The sequence below is a fragment of the Rhinichthys klamathensis genome, unplaced genomic scaffold (assembly GCF_029890125.1).
Source record: "Rhinichthys klamathensis goyatoka isolate OS25496 unplaced genomic scaffold, OSU_Roscu_1.1 h1tg000413l_1, whole genome shotgun sequence".
Taxonomy (NCBI): Eukaryota; Metazoa; Chordata; class Actinopteri; order Cypriniformes; family Leuciscidae; genus Rhinichthys; species Rhinichthys klamathensis.
Genome location: NW_026606913.1, coordinates 716,893 through 736,440, shown reverse-complemented (window position 1 = coordinate 736,440; position 19,548 = coordinate 716,893). Strand labels below are relative to the sequence as shown.

The 19,548-nt window shown below is 37.5% G+C and overlaps 1 protein-coding gene across 2 annotated transcripts; it reads right to left on the bottom strand.

Moving 5' to 3' along the window:
• Positions 1–264: 264 nt before the first annotated feature.
• On the bottom strand, positions 265–19,125 carry zbtb32 (zinc finger and BTB domain containing 32). 2 transcript variants are annotated; one of them, XM_056235166.1, is made up of 5 exons: positions 19,010–19,125; positions 14,468–15,475; positions 8,853–8,953; positions 1,098–1,271; positions 265–870 (listed from the first exon to the last, which is right to left on the bottom strand). In XM_056235166.1, exons 2-5 carry the CDS (start codon positions 15,400–15,402, stop codon positions 641–643), a joined length of 1,440 nt encoding a protein of 479 aa, XP_056091141.1. In that variant the 5' UTR covers positions 15,403–15,475; positions 19,010–19,125; the 3' UTR covers positions 265–640. The 2 variants fall into 2 exon arrangements, with proteins under 2 accessions (XP_056091141.1, XP_056091143.1); XM_056235168.1 differs by lacking the exon at positions 19,010–19,125 and adding an exon at positions 18,471–18,774.
• Positions 19,126–19,548: the final 423 nt, after the last annotated feature.

The following is a 19,548-nucleotide window of genomic DNA, read 5'->3' as shown; positions in this document are numbered from 1 at the left end:
GTGGTTCTGGGGAAGATGGAGGGCTGGGTAAATTCCCACGTTGAATTGGTTCGGAACAGAAATAAATAGGCTACATAGATTGAACAAACAGATTGATTGCCCAAAAGTGCTCGGCTGAAGACAAATCAGCCGCTTGTTAAAGTTTCAAGACTAAACTAATATATTTATTGAGAATATAGGCCAAATTTCATACTCTTCTTTATAGGCTTTCATGTTGATTAATTTGCATACTTCCAGACACGGATTAAAAAAAGTCACAAACTCTTTCAGTTTGAATCATAATGCTTTTATTAAAAGATTGCATACAGTGTGTAAATAGATCACATAGTGAGTGCTTAGATAAATGTTTCAGAGTTCACCAGCTCAATAAATAAACATGCATTTTGTATGCTATTGTGATGATTGATATTTCGCAGAGAAAAAATATGCAATGAAATTACAATCTATCATCTAGACGTCTTCAAAGAAAACATCCGTCATTGGCATAAATGTCCCTTGTATGTAAATTAAATATATTATCATATTTGTAAAATGGCTTCAAAATAGATTCATAAAAGTATTCAAAATAACAAAACTGTATTAAATGTTCCATATCTACACATTTTCTCCCCCTGGACTCAAATGTCCAGTTTTTGCATGGTCAGGTGTGGCTGTTGTACAGGTATGTGCTGCTCAGGCTCCAGTCTGGAGGGAAGTCCTGCGTGGGGTGGTTCTTCAGGTGTTTCTGCATGGCTGCCAGACTGCTACAAAACTCCAGGCACAGGGTGCACTGGTACGGTGTGGCGCCGCCGTGAGTGCGCAGGTGCTTGATCATAGCCGAATAGTCACGGGAACGTTGGCCGCACAGCCGACACTCAAATGGTTTTTCACCTGGAAGAACAGAAAATAAAAACGAATTCAAAATATAAAAGGTTATAATAGTATCTCAATGCTACTAAAACAACACTGATTCAGATTAAAGATCTAATCTTGATACAGTGAAACATGATGTTTGATTTTCTCAGAAAGTGAGGATGTTCAGGATCAATAGAAAGCTCCAGGTTGGAGCTCAAACTCTGCAGGAAGGCTCTGCTCATGGGTTTAAACGCCGGTTGTACCTGTGTGGACCCGGTGGTGAGTGTCCAGCTGGTGTTTAAGGCTGAACCTCTTGCTACACTGTTTGCACTGGTAAGGCTTCTCTCCCCCGACACCCCTCCTGAGCGAGCGCAGAGATCGCCTGTCCCGTCCACCTCGGCCACAGAACTTACACCTGAACGTCATCTCAACCGAACCTGCCAACGGGGTGATGACAGAACAACAGTAGGTGAGTAACCGTGAACAAGTGAGCTAGAAATGGAACACTTCTCTGTTATCAGTGGACAATCTTTTTAATGCAGTTTCATTTCAGAAGAAAACCACAGACTAAGGTTTGGACAGTCATATGTGGCTCAGTTTAGATATCTTCAAAGTCTATTTACCCGTTTATGCATTAAATATGTTTTTTATTTTGCATGAATGCAGATTCATGTTTTTAAATTCATTTTAGCACTTAATCAAAACCTAAACATTGAAAGATTACGTTCATAAGTTTTTTTTAAATGTTTTTGAAAGAAGTCTCTTATCCTCACCAGGGCTGCATTTAGTTTTCTCAAAGTTTATTTTGCACTCAAAGTTTGCATTTATTTGATCAAACACAGTTAAAACAGTAATATTGTAAAATATTATTACAATTTATTCCTGTGATGTTAAAGCTGAATTTTCAGCATCTCCAGTCTTCAGGGTCACATGATCCTTCAGAAATCATTCTAATATTTTTATTTGATGCTCAAGAAACATTTCTTCCTATTATTATTTGCAATGTTGAAAACCGTTACTGTTTTTTTTTTTTTTTTTTTTTTTTTATTGTGACTTTTTTTCCCCAGGATTGTTTGATTTAATAGAAAGTTCAAAAGAACAACATTTATTTGAATGATAGATTTATTTGAAGTCTTTTGTAACATTGTAAATGTCTTTACTATCACTTCTGATCAATTTAAGGCATCCTTGCTGAATAAAAGTATTATTTCTTTCAAAACAAACAAGCAAAAATCAGACTGACCCCAAACTTTTGAATGGTAGTGTAGGTTTTCATTTCGGATATATGCCTGTTGTCTTTGCATGTTCTTTTAAGACAGAAAGAGTGACCATTCGACTAAAACTCTCAACACATATCATCATGGTCTCTGAGGCAAAAACAGTTTCAGTGCTTGACGAGAAAGCAGGGTTATTTTTGGTCTGATGCTGGTCAACTCTTTGGCCCCTATATATCTGCTCATATCTGCTCAAATATGTTTAAATTTGATGTGCTGCTGCTGATGATTGTTCCATCCTGCTAAAACACCAGTTAACCACGCGTGAAAGTGAAAGGAGACTAAATATAAAAATAATGGTAACACGTTAAAATAAGGTTCCATTTGTTATAATTACACTACATTAGTTCAAATGAACAAACAATGAAAAATACTTCTAAAGCATTTGATAATAATGTTAATTTCAACATTTACTAATACATTATTCAAATCAAAAGTTGTATCTGTTAATATTATTTAATTGGCTTGAGCTAACATGAACTATTTTTATTTATTAACTAACATTAACAAAGATTAATAATTGTTAATGTTAGTTAAAACATAAAAAAATCACCTAAAACATTTATAATAATATAAAATACCAACGTCTGCATCTATATCGCATTTTTAATACAAACAATCCCATTTTAAATTATATTATCACAGCAATTTGAGTGAGCTGAATTTCACACTTTTAGACATTTATCAATTAGACATTATTTTCTTTTTATTATAAATGTTTTTTAGGTGCATTTTTTTGTTTTCTGTAATCATAAATCTTTCTCTTAATTTCCATGTTTAAATAAACCTATGAGGACCTTGCTATATATAATAGCTGTTGCTAATATGCTTACACAGTTAAAGAAAATAAAAAGTAAATAGTATTGACTGTACAAATGATGACTGAGACATAACAATATCTCGACTTGACTAAATGTTTTTTTGTGTATATTTTTAATTAAAGTCAGACACAAAAACATGACACTGCTTGTTAAGGAATCTTCATCGGAAAGAAACCACAACAAGAATTTAAATTCTAGATGTTAAATATCCAGTTCTGTTCAAATAATAAACCAATCTTATGTTTATTTTATATCAAATGTAAAAACGTCAAGATTAAAAGTGATTTATGGTCAAAAATAAAGTGACATCTAAGCTCTGGTAGTGCGCAGCCGAGGGGCCCAATTTTAGATAAACACATCCTGTGGCAACTTGGTGTGCGGCCTAGTTTATAGCTCTCCCTGTCCACACACACACATATATACATTCACACACCACATCCTCCCCTGTACAGCTCAAAGTGTGAAAAAAAAGCCTGGTTAACACTTTCTGCCTTTATATTTGATGAGAGCGTTTATGACAATCATATGGACACTTGCAAGGTTGTGTAAGCTTACACTTCAGAGCATGCTGAAAAAAAAAAGCTGTGGCGAGCAGGACGAGGTCGAGGGACGTGAGAGATACGAGACTGGTGCGTCTTCACCATTAATCATGCCACCAGCCTTGCGCCGTTCTCTCAGGTCCCTCGACCTCGTCCTGCTCGCCACATAAGCAAACACAGAAGTCATGTGAAACTAAAGCAAACATACGTGCACATGACAGGCATTGTATTCACACATATAAACACCCACACATTCCCACATACCCCACACTCTGTCACACAACACTAAACCAGGATGCAGCACGGTAACATAAAACTGCTGCAGAAACTTGCGCCATTACAGCACCAGTTTGCTGTTTGAATAGGTGACATCGTACAATGTGCCCAACCATTCTTAAAACGGCCGGCTAAAATTATCGAATGCATTTTAATTAAACCAAAACCCATCAGGACACTTTTGAAACTGTGCAGCTGGTACCATAAAATGACTTGAGTTGGCGTAACCAAATGTTGCCAGGTTGAAAGAGTCGTATGAAGAACGTTTTTAGGTTGTGTGACAAATATTTTCATTGAGGTTCATGGAAGAAAATCTTATATTTCAGAACTTATTGCATAGGTTGTTGACATGCTTTTATTCTAAAATTACTTTAATAATTAGTATACATGCAATTGAGAATAAATAAGAGACTACATTAGAATATGATAAAAAAATCCACAGTAGAATTTCAGTTAATTGCAAAAAAGCTACAATGTGTAAAAAAGCTGCATTCCCTAAAATATACACTTCACCTTTTAAATCATAGAAATATGCATTTATATTTGTTTTAAACCTAAAACTACCCACATCTGTGATAAACTAAATACAGTATAGATTACATAAAGATAACATCTCATAAAAATGTGTTACTATCATTCTCACCCCAAAATGATCCGACGTGAACACAAGCTCGACACATAAAAAGCGCTCTAACCCCAAATTGGATGAAAAAAGAACAAGTCGACACTTCTCTTTTGGTACTGTATTCAAACCACCATGGAGCACAGAGCCAATCAACCGCAGGACTGTGCTGATGCACCACGAGAAGCCACAGTTGTCTCTCGCACACAGCTTTACACCCCAGTTTAGAAGGTATGGGGTCGTTTGGTTCTGTACAATGATAAAACCCTATGTGACCTAGGACAAAGCACAACCAACATTGTGACTACACAATGACGCCTAAAAAGTATTTGGACACTTAAGTAACTTACAATGCATGAATGTCATTGCATTAGATGCCAAGCTGCATCTGAAAACAAATGCTGCAGGAGTGTTTCTCAGAAATAACTTTTCATTTCATGAACATTTAACCAACAGGTGTCAATGTGATTTTTTTTTTTTATCTGATGCTTGAAGTATTTCCCTTCAAGTTCACACATTTTTCCTAGCAGATTAACCACAGATGTATTGCACAGCTACATTGCATTAATGTCTGATAACCAGAAAAAAAAACTGAATCTCTAAATACTGTATCAATTTGAAAAAATGTATAAATAAATGCATTATAATTAAAACAAATTATAAAAGCTTATTAATTGCATTGTTGGGGAAAGTTACTTTTAAAAGTAATGTGTTACAGTATTACGTTACTCCCTAAAAAAGTAACTAATTGTTACTTAGTTACTTTATGTAAAGTAATGCGTTATGTTACTTTTGCTTTACTTTTTCTCGGCTGGGCTTGCTTGTTTGTTTTTAATGACACAAATAAAAAAAGGTTTATTAGAAAAAATTATTTAAAAAAAAAGGTTACGTTTTATTTTTGGCAAATTTAAAAGTCCTTTCACACCAAAAATGTCAGGCTGATGCAAATGCAAATTTACGCCTGTCCAGTAGAGGGCGCAGCTCAAAAAAAACTTTCAGCTGTGCTGCGATTCTGGATTGCAGGAGAATGGGATGCAGAAAAAAGTTCAACTCTCTTACTCGAGCAATAAAAAAAGAAATGATTGAATAATTAAAAAGAAACAAATGTGACTGTGGAGAGGGGGGTGTAGTAAAGCAGAGTCTGCACGGGGAGAGAGAGCGAAGACGAGTTGTCGAAGTGCATGATGATTAACACCTGTCTCTAATTCCAGTAACCGACAGAGAGACAGGATAAATAGAGCCTGCAGACTCTGAGGACATGTTTTATGTGTTGGAAATCTTTGTTACTGTATATTGAATGTGCAAGAGCGCTTTTATTTATGAACATTGTTACAGTGGTGCCGAAGCCCGGGGCGAAGAAGTGTGCACGCCGCCATGCAGCCAGAACAAATACCACTTGCGGAGCTGGTCAAATCGCTCGCCGGTCTCCACCAGGCCCTTATGGACCTCAGACTGGAGCAGGAGGATCGATTCCGTCTGCTGTACCAGGGGCAGGAGGAGGACCGGCGGGTCATCCGGAGCTTGCTTGGCCGGGAGGTCACCCCGGATGCAGCCTCCACCATCTCCCACATACCTCTGATTAAAACGACTCGGAGGCATTTGTGGACCTGTTTGAGAAGAAAGCGGAGGAGGCAGGTGCGCCTGGTTCAGCTGCTGTCCGGGTAAGCACAGGTAGCAGCACAACAGTTGCCTGTGGCGAACCTCCTGCCATATGGCGGCCTCAAGCGATGTGAGAAAAAAGTTCTTGAAGAATCCATTGTTTCATCACTATGTTAATTTTATGAATGATTTAATCACTAAGGGCTATGCAGTGAAGGTAACAAACCTTAGCCGTAATGATGGAAAGGTATGGTACCTCCGCCGAACAACACCGCCAGCGTGTCCGGTTAGTGGAGCTGGGTGATTGCAGCCGGCCAAGTGGCTGATGGCCCAGCCCCGCGACGTCAAGGAAGTAATCGACCTGGTGGTGCTGGAGCAGTTCATCGCTTGTCTGCCGCGCAGGACTGCCGAGTGGGTCCAGTGCCACCACCCGACGTCACTGAACGTGGCCATCCAGCTGCCCGAGGATCATATGGCGGCATGCACAGGGGGCGCGGCGAGCCCCTCCCTAATGTTTCTCTCTCCAGCCCTTATCTCTTTTTCTTCTCTCTCTCGTCCCGTCCCGTCCCTATTCCCAGGTCGGGGAGCAATGCGCCCCCTCGACAGCCACAGCAGGGAAGAGGCAGTCTGGCCTCTGAGGTTTACCAGGGTTACGGACCTTGGACACAAGGGGACGTGTCCGAGAGTGCCGGAGCCTCCATGTCTTTTTCACCTCTCCCCTCTCTCTGTCAGTCTCTTGGCCAACTTTCTGGCGGTGGGGCGGTGGGAAGGCCTGGGCCTGTCTGCTGGAGATGCAGGGACCCAGGTCATTTCCAGGATAGGTGTCCAATCATGGACTCCCCGCAGGCTTAAACACATCTGCATCTCAGCATCTGGAGCAACTGCGCACTGTCCTGAGATCGATGAGGGTGGCGGGAGTCACAGCGAACCCAAAGAAGTGTGAAATTGGGAGTGTGGAGGTACATTATCTGGGCTTCCACTTGGGACATGGGCAGGTGCGTCACCAAATTTATAAGACTGACGCGATTGCAGCCTGCCCAAATCCCAAGACCAAAAAGGAGTCGAGACAGTTCAAGGGGCTGGTGGAATATTATAGAAGGTTTGTACCTAATTATTCGGAGCTCACAGCCCGCTGACTGATCTTACTAAAAAGAAAGCTCCAAATCCGGTCCAGTGGATGGAGCTGTGCCAAGAGGCTGTAACGAAAGTGACAGCTGCTCTGTGTGACGGGCCGCTCTTACAGTCTCCTAACTTTGATCTCCCCTTTTTATTGCAGCAGATGCGTCGGACAGGAGGCTGGGAACCGTCCTGTCCCAGGTGGTCGGAGAAGAGGAACGGCCGGTGCTGAAATAACTTCCAGTAAGTGAAAATCCTGCATAGTGCACCTTTAATCTCTTCTCTTTTCTGATGACATGTTTACTGGAGCAAGGGCGGGAAAACCCGTCACTCAAGTAAGATCGGCCAATAGCAAACCACAACCATCTAACAATATATCGCAACTTCTGCTTCAGGCCACTGTATGTGTTCTACAAAGTCACTATAGCATTTTAACTAATCTATAATGCTAGATGCTAGCATTTATTTACATTTATGCATCTGGCAGACACTTTTGTCCAAAGTGACTTGCATTACATCACAATTTATCAGTCATGCATACATTTTTTTTAAATTGAGATTATAAATAATAATAATGCTGCAAAATAAAGCTGAACAAATACGCTTTCCATTGATGTATGATTTGTTAGTATAGGACAATAATATTTAGGCGAGATACAACTATTTGATAGTCTGGAATCTGAGGGTGCAAAAAAATCGAAACATTGAGAAAATCACCTTTAATCAAGTTGTCCATTTATGTTCTTGATTGTGCTGCATTCACTCACAAAAATAAATGTTTTATATATTTACGGTAACAAATGTACAAAATATCTTCATAGAACATGACCTTTACTTAATATCCTAATAATTTTTAGCATAAAAGAAAAATAAGATTTAAAGATTTAAAAAAATAACAAACTTTGCATTTCAACTCTGCTCTACCTTGTTTCATAGTCTAGCTTTCCACTCTTAGAATAAAATGTTCTATATACAACCCTAAGGGTTCCTGACTTAATTTTAAAGATGGCTTTATACCAATAAATGTTTTAAATGATTGCATAATACTTTCATGTTTTAAAGGTTATTAAAATTTGTGTAGTGAAAAAAGTATGTTTATGATCCGTTTAATTCAACTAAAAAATGAATTAAAACAAAAATAATTCATACAAAAATAATTCATTAAAACTAAATGCATAAAATGATCCTATGATGGGACCCTCTAAAAGGTTCTATATACAGTATGAAGTGCCTGATAGAACACTTTAAGGTTCTATATTGAACATTTTCTTCTAAGAGTAGATAAACCTGGCATTGACTATAAATATTGTTAGCCTTTTGACGAATAGCATCAGATAGCATTAGATAAAAGCATCTGCTAAATTCATAATTGTACATGTAAATGTAAAATAAAAACCATTTAATGGTAAATTATGGCTGAAAGATTTCACAGGTATGATAGATGCATGAATTTTACATTTCAAAAAACGTTGTCATTTTTTCCACTGTCTTCTATCCTTTCTTTTACTGCTGTCAGAGGAAGGGAGGCAACGGCCACCATCTCTACTTTAAATTGCTTTCAACTCTTTGAGAGATACACAACATTTACATCCTGTTGCGGGCATCCATTCCTCTGAACTACGTACAACGTCAATGCATCCAAGGCAAATTCAAAATCAGTTTGTGTTTCTGTAAGCTTCTGCATGAGTATCTATGCCTTCTTTATTCTGTCCATATACAACTGTATACAATTATTCCAGAATCATTTTTGTGCATTTACACCACATATTACCTGAGGTTGATGACCCAGTGGTTGGCCTCCAGGGGTTTTCCAGGGCCGGCTTACCGCAGTGTCTGCAGCATATCTCCCTCTCCTCTTGAACCTTTGGCTTCCTGTGGAAAATGTTGTCATTTTAACGCTTATTCAAAGATGTCCATATTTTCCATGCATAACTAGTGACATTAGCTTTTAGAACTTTATTCATCATCAACGTATAACATCAAAAACTGAGTCACTGCATTTTCCTCTGGTGTTTTTTTTTTTGAACCACTTGTTGATCTGGTCAGCTAACACCTGCGGATTCAGTTGCACTTCTAGAGATGCATTTCGACACATTCAAGTGCTTTAGCTAGACCACAGCTAATTATGACCAGCAGGTATGGTCAGTGAGAAACCCACAAGCTTTCAGGTGTTACTGCTGATGCTCTCTGTTAGGTTTAGTGTGTTATCACATCTGTGCTATTATTTAGGAGAAAGTGCACAACCAGTTAAAAGGTTTTAAAAGACACTTGCCTGAATTTGTTGCACATGCTCTTAACAAACTTTTGATCTAAATGCTGTGAGCAGTTCCTTAGACAAATATAAATATGCCTAGGTATGACTTTCTTTACTACTTTATTTGTCCTTTTTAATCAAGTAAAGTGCCATCTTAAATGTATATTCCTTCAAGGCTTTAAAAAGCATCTCAGGATGCAGCTGATGAAGTATAAAAATAATAAGAAATGAGTGAAGAATACGAAGAGGAAATTTATGAACAAAACTCGATATACAGCGCTCTGTAGCCTCACATATGTAGACACACAAGGCGGCAATTTGCCATTCAAATGCATCTCAAATCTGTTTAATCAAACGATTAAGAAGATCAATTTAGACTTACATCACCTCCTTCTGTCTAAAACAAGACCAAAAAGTGTAAGAACAAAGGTTTTGCGTACAGGTAGCAGGAAACATAGCAAGCCGACAACGGTTTCCTCTGCCAGAGTAAAGCAACCTGCAGCGCATCTACAGTGTGAAGAAAAGATCATCCGATTTTATATCCGATTCAAATATTTACAGCCAAAATAATAATAATAATAATATGCTCTTCAAAATATAAGTAGTGACCCTATTACCTTACGTTTGAAAGGCCTTCGGATATTTACATTATTTTGGATGTTTAATCATGAAACCTAGTGAGCTGGTGAGTGGGTGGTTTGTACTGTTTCTATGTATGTGCATGCAAAAAAAAAAAGTTTCAATTTTACACTCACATTGAGCAAAACAAGCACAAAGATCTCTGTCTGAATGGGGCACCTGTTTTTGTGTGTGGAGTGGAACAGACTTTGGCTAAAAATGAGCCTGAAATAGAGCATCATGCTCTGAGGGTGGCTTTCATATTTGCTGTTTGTAAAGTTGGGGATAATTGGGGGGCTCCCCTCAGTTTCAGCCTTGATAGTAAGTGTTGTTTTCCAAAACACTCCCCCGACATATCCAGTATTTAGGGCACATGATGCGTATGTGCTTTCATCATGGCTCAAACACTTAAAATATCGACAAACAGATCTTTATGACCACAAGCATATACATCATACATGTCTAATTACAAATAAAAGTAATCATAACAATATGTATTATTCATACTCCAAAGTGTTTCATTACAATAATGTATCATATCATAACACTATCCATAATTGTCTTTATTGAACTATTATTCCAGTGCCACTGAACCAGAGGCCGTTATTAGTTCCCCTCAGTTTAATGGAGTCTGTTGAAAGACTATTCATGTAGGTGGAACAGGGGGCTGGGTTGGGGAAAAAGTGTCTGTTGGAAAGTACAGAAAGTTTGTTTCTCAACTTAACTAAGACATGTTATAGAATACTGTTTTTGATGTATACAATGCAAATAAATCAATTTTTGATAATTATTTTATCTAAAAAGATGGTTGGAGTGGACGGTGAAGAAAAAAAGCGTGCATGTGAACTTCAATATGGTTTAAAAACTCAAATACTTAGAGTTTTATAAATTTTTTATAAACATAATTTAGAATTTTGTAGTTAACAATCAGGATAAAAGTCGATTTCGAGCAATCGTGGTCTTCTTCAGTATAGTATTGCATGGTAGTAAACCAGTCCTTTTTTAAAAGTAATGCAAGGTCGGATTTTGTGGTGTTTGCTTTGGTTATGACTGTAAATGTGTTGTTGCATTGGTGAAAAACGTGTTTACCAGGCTTATGGTGTTCCGCTGAAATTAACTGACTATAATGTGGCTTCCTGCTGAAAATATCACTATATATATATATATATATATATATATATATATATATATATATATATATATATTTCTTTCACCATGCTATCAATACCAAGATGTCTCATAACCCTGGACTTCTCCCTGAAAAAGGACTATGGACACTGGGCTGCTGAAGGTCAAAGTTTAAATTAGTTTCTTAATGTTTAAATGTTATTGAATTTTTAATGCACAGACAGCCCAAAAGTATTTGAACTGAGGTCACTTTCTTCTACGAAATATATATGGAAGGATGTTGGTATCCAAACAGTTTCCATTGTATGGACAAAAAGATTATCAAAAAATAATATATATAGCCGCGTTTCCATTACAGATTTGCGCAAAACTTTTGCGTTTTTTTCTAAATATCGATAAAAAACTATTGCGATATGACGGCGTTTCCATTAACCGATGTTATGCGACTTTGGACGTTTGTAGGTTTAACACATGTGAATAGACGTGCAGCCACCGCACAAGACATTATTATTATTAATGGAAGGAGACGTGGTGTGTTATCCAAGCATTAATGGTAAGGAAAGACCCTAATACTGTGAACGGCACATGAGGTGTTTTTGTGTGTTTCTCCCTCATTTCTGCTCCAAGGTCTTGATTGTGGCATTTCTTTGAGGTTTAGAATCCAGTATTCCTGCAATTCTTTTTTCTTTTATGAATTTAATAAAGAACTTTGTCTCGTATTCTGTCCAAACGGTCCGTGTACTTTTGCGTCCATTTATTTTTCCTTTTTTAACCTGTAGCCTAATTGAAAAACGAAAAATGAACGGTTGTTGTATTTTTAAAGCGCAAAGTTGAACAACAAATTTTCAATTTGAACTGTAGCCTACTACACACCAATGCTGCGCAAAAAAATAAATATAGACGAATTTTCAGATTTTTGTTTATGACTTTTTGCCCCTTTATTAAACATTTAAAATATTCACAAATTAATATGAAAAAAATGTTGATTTTACTGGTTTTCTAAGGCCAAATTAGAACCCGATGATATTTTTCCCGCAGTGCTGAATAAGAAGAGCCATGTCTCTGGAACCATAGGTGATTTATAGGTGATTCTAGGCTAATGATAATAAATGTGTCTGAAAAAATAACGAGGCATTTTAATTGTTTATTAATAAACTATAGTGTTAGTGCCGACTGCAAACATATTTTCATCTCCACTGTAAAGCGGATGGGATGCGCCTTTAGAGAGAAATGCACCTTTCATATGGATTACATAATCAGAAGGTATTTGCTTTCGATTTGAATTTGTTCGTTCAAGCTTTAGCCTATAGGCTATATTTTGTTTCAGTTAATTTCTGAGACATGTTCCAGTTCACGGAGATCATGAAAGCGCGCCTGATTTATTTTGCAAAAGAAGAACGTTTTCTTGTTATTGTGAGTTTACACAAATAAAAGTAGTTGCGGATTATGTATTATTATTTTCTGTATGACCATAAATGATAGAGTATTTTAAGTTGTTTCCACTGTTGACAGGAAAATGCAAGTGTTCGCGCCCGCGCCTCCGTCATCCAGTGCGCGCTCCACAAACCCTTTGGATATACGTCAAAATCTTGTTTATTTGTGATAATCTTAGCCCTGTATTATTATTGTCTAACCTGTATTATGAATGACATTTGACGAATTGCTTTGTTCCTTTTTTGGATAAAAGCGCCTTCTAAATATGTAGCCTAATAAATGTAGCCTAATAAATGTAATAGGCTATAATAATAATAATAATTATTATTATTTGCGTTTATAACTATAAATGACTTCACTTAAGACAGTAATATATTTATCATAAAATAATTGATGAATGTATTATTTTTATATAACCTTTTACAGTTTTGGAAAATGAGTTTGTGTTATATTTCTTTTTTTGTATGAGAAGTCTTTTTTTGCTATTCTATTATAGCCTATGACCCCCCCCCCCAAAAAAAAAAAAAAGGACTTTAAAGATACAAGTACCGGGCTAAATTTCGTTTTTTTAGAAAATTCAAGAAATTACAAAGAACTGATATTTACAAATCTGAGAGCGCGGATTAGGATATCGTGGGTATAGGCCTACAGTTTATTAATCCGTGGGCACGATTTGTTAAACCGATCGAGGGAACAGTTTGTACTCAACCGTGAATAGGCCTGCGGTTTATAAACTTGAGGGGACGGATTGAAAAACCGTCGCCACAGATTTTTTTTCATTTAGGCAATTTTATTTTTTCACAGACGCTCCATATCTAAATGTTCCGTGTCAAAATGAAATGCAGAAATCAAATTTCGCAAAGTTGTAGGCCTATGTCAGTTAGGCCTATTTGATTTTCAATTAAATAAGCAATAGGCTATATAAGGAAAATAAGTTTGTATGTGAATATCTTTTCACCAGTCTAAAAACTAATAAAGAAAGCATCTTTTTCGTTTTCATACGAGTTAAAGGAAAAACGAATGGACGCAATAGCCTACACGGACCCCAAACACACGCGCCTTCTAAGTCAGGTGACTGTAATTGCGCAAAAACTGTTTCCATTGCAGTTTTGCGAAATATTCCTTTTTCGAATTGCCTTAAAAACCACCTCATGCGAGCGTAAAAACTTTTTTGCGATAAATGGGAGTTTTTGCGAAATTGACATGTTTCCATTGAGCGTATTTTTAATTCGCAATTTCAATTTGCGCAATTTGAAGGGTAATGGAAACGCGGCTTATGATGTTCCACAGAAAAAAGAAAGAAAGAAAAGAAAGTCATACAGGTGTAGAATTACATGAGGGTGAATAAATGATGACAGAATTTACCCAGCTTTGGGTAAACTTTCCCTTTGAGCCACCCGTTAAACATGCATCATTGCATTAGATAGCAAGCATCATTGCATTAGATAGCAAGCATCTTAATGTGATCAATATCTATTGTTTACCATTTAAAACCAAAAGTTTTTGTTTTTGCTTGAAAAATGTGTACATTGAAATTTATTGATAATTAGGCACGAGTGATAAGTTCAAATGGTAAGATTGCGTTTGTTTAAACCATCTTTCTCTCTTATTAATGTCAAAAATGCTAAACAAACTCATTTTATTTATTGGATTTAATTTATTTATCGGTTTATTCATTGATTGAATCATTCATCAATTTCTATAAGTATCTGGCTTTGTTAAAAAAAAAAAAGATAATTAATATAAGCAAAAAAACAATCAAGCAAAAAATCACTATCAATATGACAATTTAAAAATAAATAAAAATAAATCTAGTTTACCTCAAATAGCTATCCATGCTATCCGTAGCTATTCTTGTTCACTTGTCTTTCTTTAAAATCAGTTTCACATGGTTGGATATTTGATCAAATCAATAACATTTTTAAGTGTCGTTTCAGACAGTCGTTTCTTACCTCTCTTGACTTTCTGACACGGACTCTGTTAAAGCTGCACTGATAGAGGTGTTCTTTCCTTTTAGACCCGAAACGAAGGGACTGTCTTGAGTCATCTGAGAAGAGTGTATGAGAGGGTGATAGGGGTGAAGCAACCCGGGATAACCCATAAGTGAGGAAGGGACATGTGGTTGGAGCGTGCGGTGCAGGAGGGGGTACATGGGTGTGGGGTACGGGTACGCTCGGAGCGAGTGGAAGGTCATAATTTCTCTACAGTTTAACACCATGCCATGAGACGGGCTGACTGGGGGCCAACACAAGCGAGGGGTCGAAGATGGGGTGCTGGAGGAGATGATGGGTTCTCTGGAGAACATGGGAGGCTGAGGAGACACAGGAGAACAGCTTTTCTTGTGTGGATCATTGACCGACCTCTTGTGGTCTTTATTGGTGGAAGAATGTTCTTTTTTTAAAGAACAATCGAGGTTGTCTTTATCCTTAGAGCGGCTTCTTTTGGACAACTCGGTGTGCTTGAATGTTTTGTCTTCTTGGAGTGACTTTACCTCTTTTGTGTCTGTCTTTGTAGGGGAATTTGGACTACTAAGTAGTGCTTGACACTGTTCCACCAAAGACTCCACTTCCAGGTACTCTGCACCCCTCAGCAGCTCTTCTAGGTCATCTTTGGGCACCTGCACCGATTCGCTGTACACATAGTCCAAGATTTGCTTAAGTGTGTGGGGAGAGACGCTTTCTATAGCGCAGCTGTACCCCGGACCTGGACCGCGCTGGTTTGTTAACTGCCGCTTGAGCCGCTTGCTCGCCAGCGCTAGGATCAGAGCATGGGCTTTAAATGAAAGGCCTTCCGCGGTGAGAAGCGTGTCACAAAGGGTCCCTGCCTGACGGAGCTGCTCCGTCTGATGCAGAAAAGGCACGTGGTGAGGGTTATGAATGCGGATCATCTTCAAAGAGCGAAAGGGGCAGCTGAGGTGAGATGATCGGGTTTGATGTCGAGCTGCGAAATCTCATGTCAGCCTTTGGAAGGGGGAAAAAAAACAGTGTTTAAGTTTGTCAAAGGAATCGTAGTCGACGTGTGAGAGAGAGACAGACAAAAGGTTCTCAGATACAAATCTTAAAATAATCTCTCATGAAATGAAAATGATCACAAATCAGTAATTATATAAATTGCATATTTGTTGTTGTATACAACAAAATATGCTACATTATTAGAAAATAATTCAAATGCTAATGTTATAAACTTGTGTGCTGCCATCTTGACCGGGTCTCTCTGGAAGATGAGATGGCAATATCTTAATGGGATTTTCCTGGCTAAATAAAAAAATAAATAAAACTATGTCACAAATAGTAATAATTTAAAAATGATTTAAAAACACTGAAAAATATTTCAAATAAAAAATGACATTTTCTATTGATAATGAGATTTATTATTTTATTTTTAAAACCCATCTCTCTCTCTGATGCAAACTCAATTTATTTATTGGCTTTTAGTTATTTATACATGTATTTATTGACTTGTCAGGTTGACTGGATTTTGAAGAAATAGATCATTGATAGTCCAAATCAAGCCCCGAAAAAAAAAAAAAAAAAAATTACCCATTTTTTTAATCTAGTTTCCTCAAAATCAAATGAACTGTTTTTGTCATAGCTATTCTTGTCCGTTCATTTGAGGGCACGTGGTAGAGTGTACAAATCATATCAATCTCTAGACATTCAACAGTCATGTATAAGACAAGAAGATAGTTTAATCCTAACCAGTATCATTGCCATTTTACAAGCACCCAAGGATTAAACAATCTTTCATAGTTAAGGTTTACAGACAGACAGACCGAAAGAAAGAGTGAAACATAGATAAGCCCGAAGCTTGAAACTTTGCATTTCACTTAATTTCAGCGATTGTGAAAGACATATTCAGAAGAATCAGTAGGTTTTTTTTTTTTTCGGAACTCATCAGCGTCACAACACCTTCAACCTACTTTCAGCCATCAGGCAGACAAACTAATTCACAAAATGAAACTCTAGCAATGTTTAATCATTTCTATCTCACAATACATTCAACCATGAACTGGAATTGCATTGTCTAGGTATGGCAAAGAGCGGAGGCGGGCATGTTTGGTCATGTCAAGGTGCAAGGGCCTTTCGAATTTTGCATCACCTTTGAAATTCTGTTGTGAAGCACTGCGATGAAGCCACAGACCTCTTCAGAATGTGAAACTCTGACTAATGCCGGTACGCTGAGACTCGTAAGAGTTCAAGTTTGTTTGATCAACAACAACAGTATCAAAGCCATACAGTAGGTCGGTTTAGATATGCATCTACTGTAGTAGCAGTGTGATGTGGTGTCTGGTGGAACGTTTGATTACAGTAGGCCTACATCGCAGCTGTGTACTAATTCCTCACAATCGCGCAGAAAGTGGACACGATTTCAATACTCGATCTTGAAGTGCGGGCAAAGAATGACTCTCCAAATAACACGTCCATTCTGGGATTAAAAAAAAAAGGCTGTTTTTAGATACTATCATTGAGATGTACCATCTTCGAGATGCAAGTATCTCAATCGGCGATATTCCTATGACCCATTGTCTGTTTTTGGTCATCGATCTCCCAATTGCGTACAAAGAAAGTAAGATTACCGAATGCCTGCAAAAACTTGCTGATACGATCACTCCCCCTCAGCGCAGACGCGGTGACGGATTGTGGAACATATTGTTCTGAGATGACGGTGCTCAATGTTCTAATTACTAGAATTGATGCTAAACTGGCTAAAAGTGAGACACGCACACACACACCACATTGCATGAAAGAACAACCGAAACAACCTTAACATTAATATTGTAAAACATTTATCAAACAGGTGTGTGCAGATAGTTCTTTTTCATAACTGTCCAAATAACTGATGGGAGTTTACGCACTCAAAATGCGTGTTCTTATCGATGAGGTGTTCTTGAACAAAGTTAGCCTATTTAAAGCGATAGTTCACCCAAAAATGACAATTGTCATCATTTACTTACTCTCAAGTCGACCCAAACCTGTATGACTTGTTTTCTTCGGCAGAACACAAAAGAGCATCGTTAAAAAACATTGGTGTCTAAACAACACATTGAATTTTCAAATCACAGAGACATCGTTTGGGATGACAAACAAGTGTGAGTAAATGACTACAGATTTTTTTCGGTGAACGGTACCTTTGACAGAGAATATACTCGGCTAAAAACAGAAAATACTTCTATGGTCCTTTGCAACTTTATTTGTAGCATTAGGTTGGGTGTGTATCTGTTTTTTTTTTCAAGTATGAGTCACATTTTAAGCTACAATATTAATAGTCTAGTGTGTTGTAATATAAGTGAGTCATATTATTGTACTAAAGCTACACTATAAATGCAGCGTACAGTATGTCGTAATTAGTGTTTAAACATGCAAAAATGAATATCAAATAGCCAAAAGCTACTAAGTTTTTGCTTTTCATAAGTCACAAAAAAACGTATAATCCAAGCCGATTTGGCAAAAATGATCTAGTTATGTACTGTATGTAAAGCATATGGAATATGCTAAGCATATTCTACATTTTAAATCTAAAATAGTCAAATAAACATGAACCGTTTCATGCATTACTGAATTTACTGTATATTCTACAACTACCGTGATCACATGCAACTGAGAGGTGCAGAAAGTTGTTTCTATGTTTATGACCATAGTACAATTAGTAATGCTAAAATGAAATGCATATGGAAACACCAAGAACTTATTTTGCTTTCTTAAGGTTTTTCTAAATTATTTCTAAGACCAATTTGTTTTACATTTTTATGCTCAGCTATAACACGCTAAACAAAGAGCATCACATACCTCACCAGTTCCTATTCTTTCTTCGCCACTTCTAAAGACCTAGTGCAGTTGAATTCTCATTTGAGTGTGAGAATAAGAAGAATGAAACTGAAGAAAAGGCTATCTAATTGCGATGCAATTTTGACTAAGACTGCAAATTCTGCGGTAGTGCAATGAGCAATCGACTTACCTGCCGTACAGGCCCGTGAATGTCTTAATGTGACACGCAGGTTACACTCTGTCCCATCACCAAACCAAACCCTTCCCTTCATTGTACGAAACTACAGTACATCAGATGTCAAAACTACTGTCCAAAGACAGACATTAGCCCAGGCCACAAAAATCTATGAGCGACAAAAAAGTCACCTATAGATTGTACAACAGACAAATGCAGGTGATAACTTTAGAAAACTGCAAAAGTGCATCGGTCAGACCCACATAAAGACACAGCGAGAGAAAGAGGCCCATGAGTAACAGGGGAAAACCTGTCTGCACAGTGACACATCCTCTCCGGGCCTGCAGTCAAAAAAGACCTCAACACACAATCAGACACTTGCACGGATGCTTTTGTAATCAAAAGATGTTTTTCCAGATATAGAAAGCACGGCACTTGGTGATGGGGGGAGGGGAGGATGTAGAGAGACAGCAGACAAGATGAGAAACAGCAAGATGACACTAAACGATGGAAAAGAAGAAGAGCCTGACTCACAGAAACTTTCAAAGACGTACCTATGAGCTCAAGGTGGAGGTTGCGTCCTGCCGCGAGCAAGTCAACAGAGACGCATTACCGCGCATTGCGACCTCAACCAGAGGTGTCATCGACCAGTGGATGCCTACATGTGGGTGAGATATAGCAAGGCCACCTCTAAACTCAAGCCAGCCCCTCCCCTAAAAGCTCAGGCATCTGTGATTGGTCTTCTTCTCCTTTTTTTTCTTTCTTTCACCATTTTTTTTTCTAGAAATCAAGTGCATCTGTGCTGTTGACTTATTTGTCCATCAAAACCTTTTATGATAGCTGCAGAAATATGGACCTGGTCAAACTCAGAAAGTTGATTAATGATAATATTTCCAATTAAATAAACAGTTTATACGAGGAATACAATAAATTAGTTTTCATGTTAGAAATAGCACATCTGCTCAAACTTCTATGTTCACTTAATAGCGATACTGCCAAAGAACAAAGCTAATGATTTCCATATTTCTAAATTGTGAGTTTAATATTGTATCCGATACATTAAAACATATATGATAGAGACATACTTTAAATA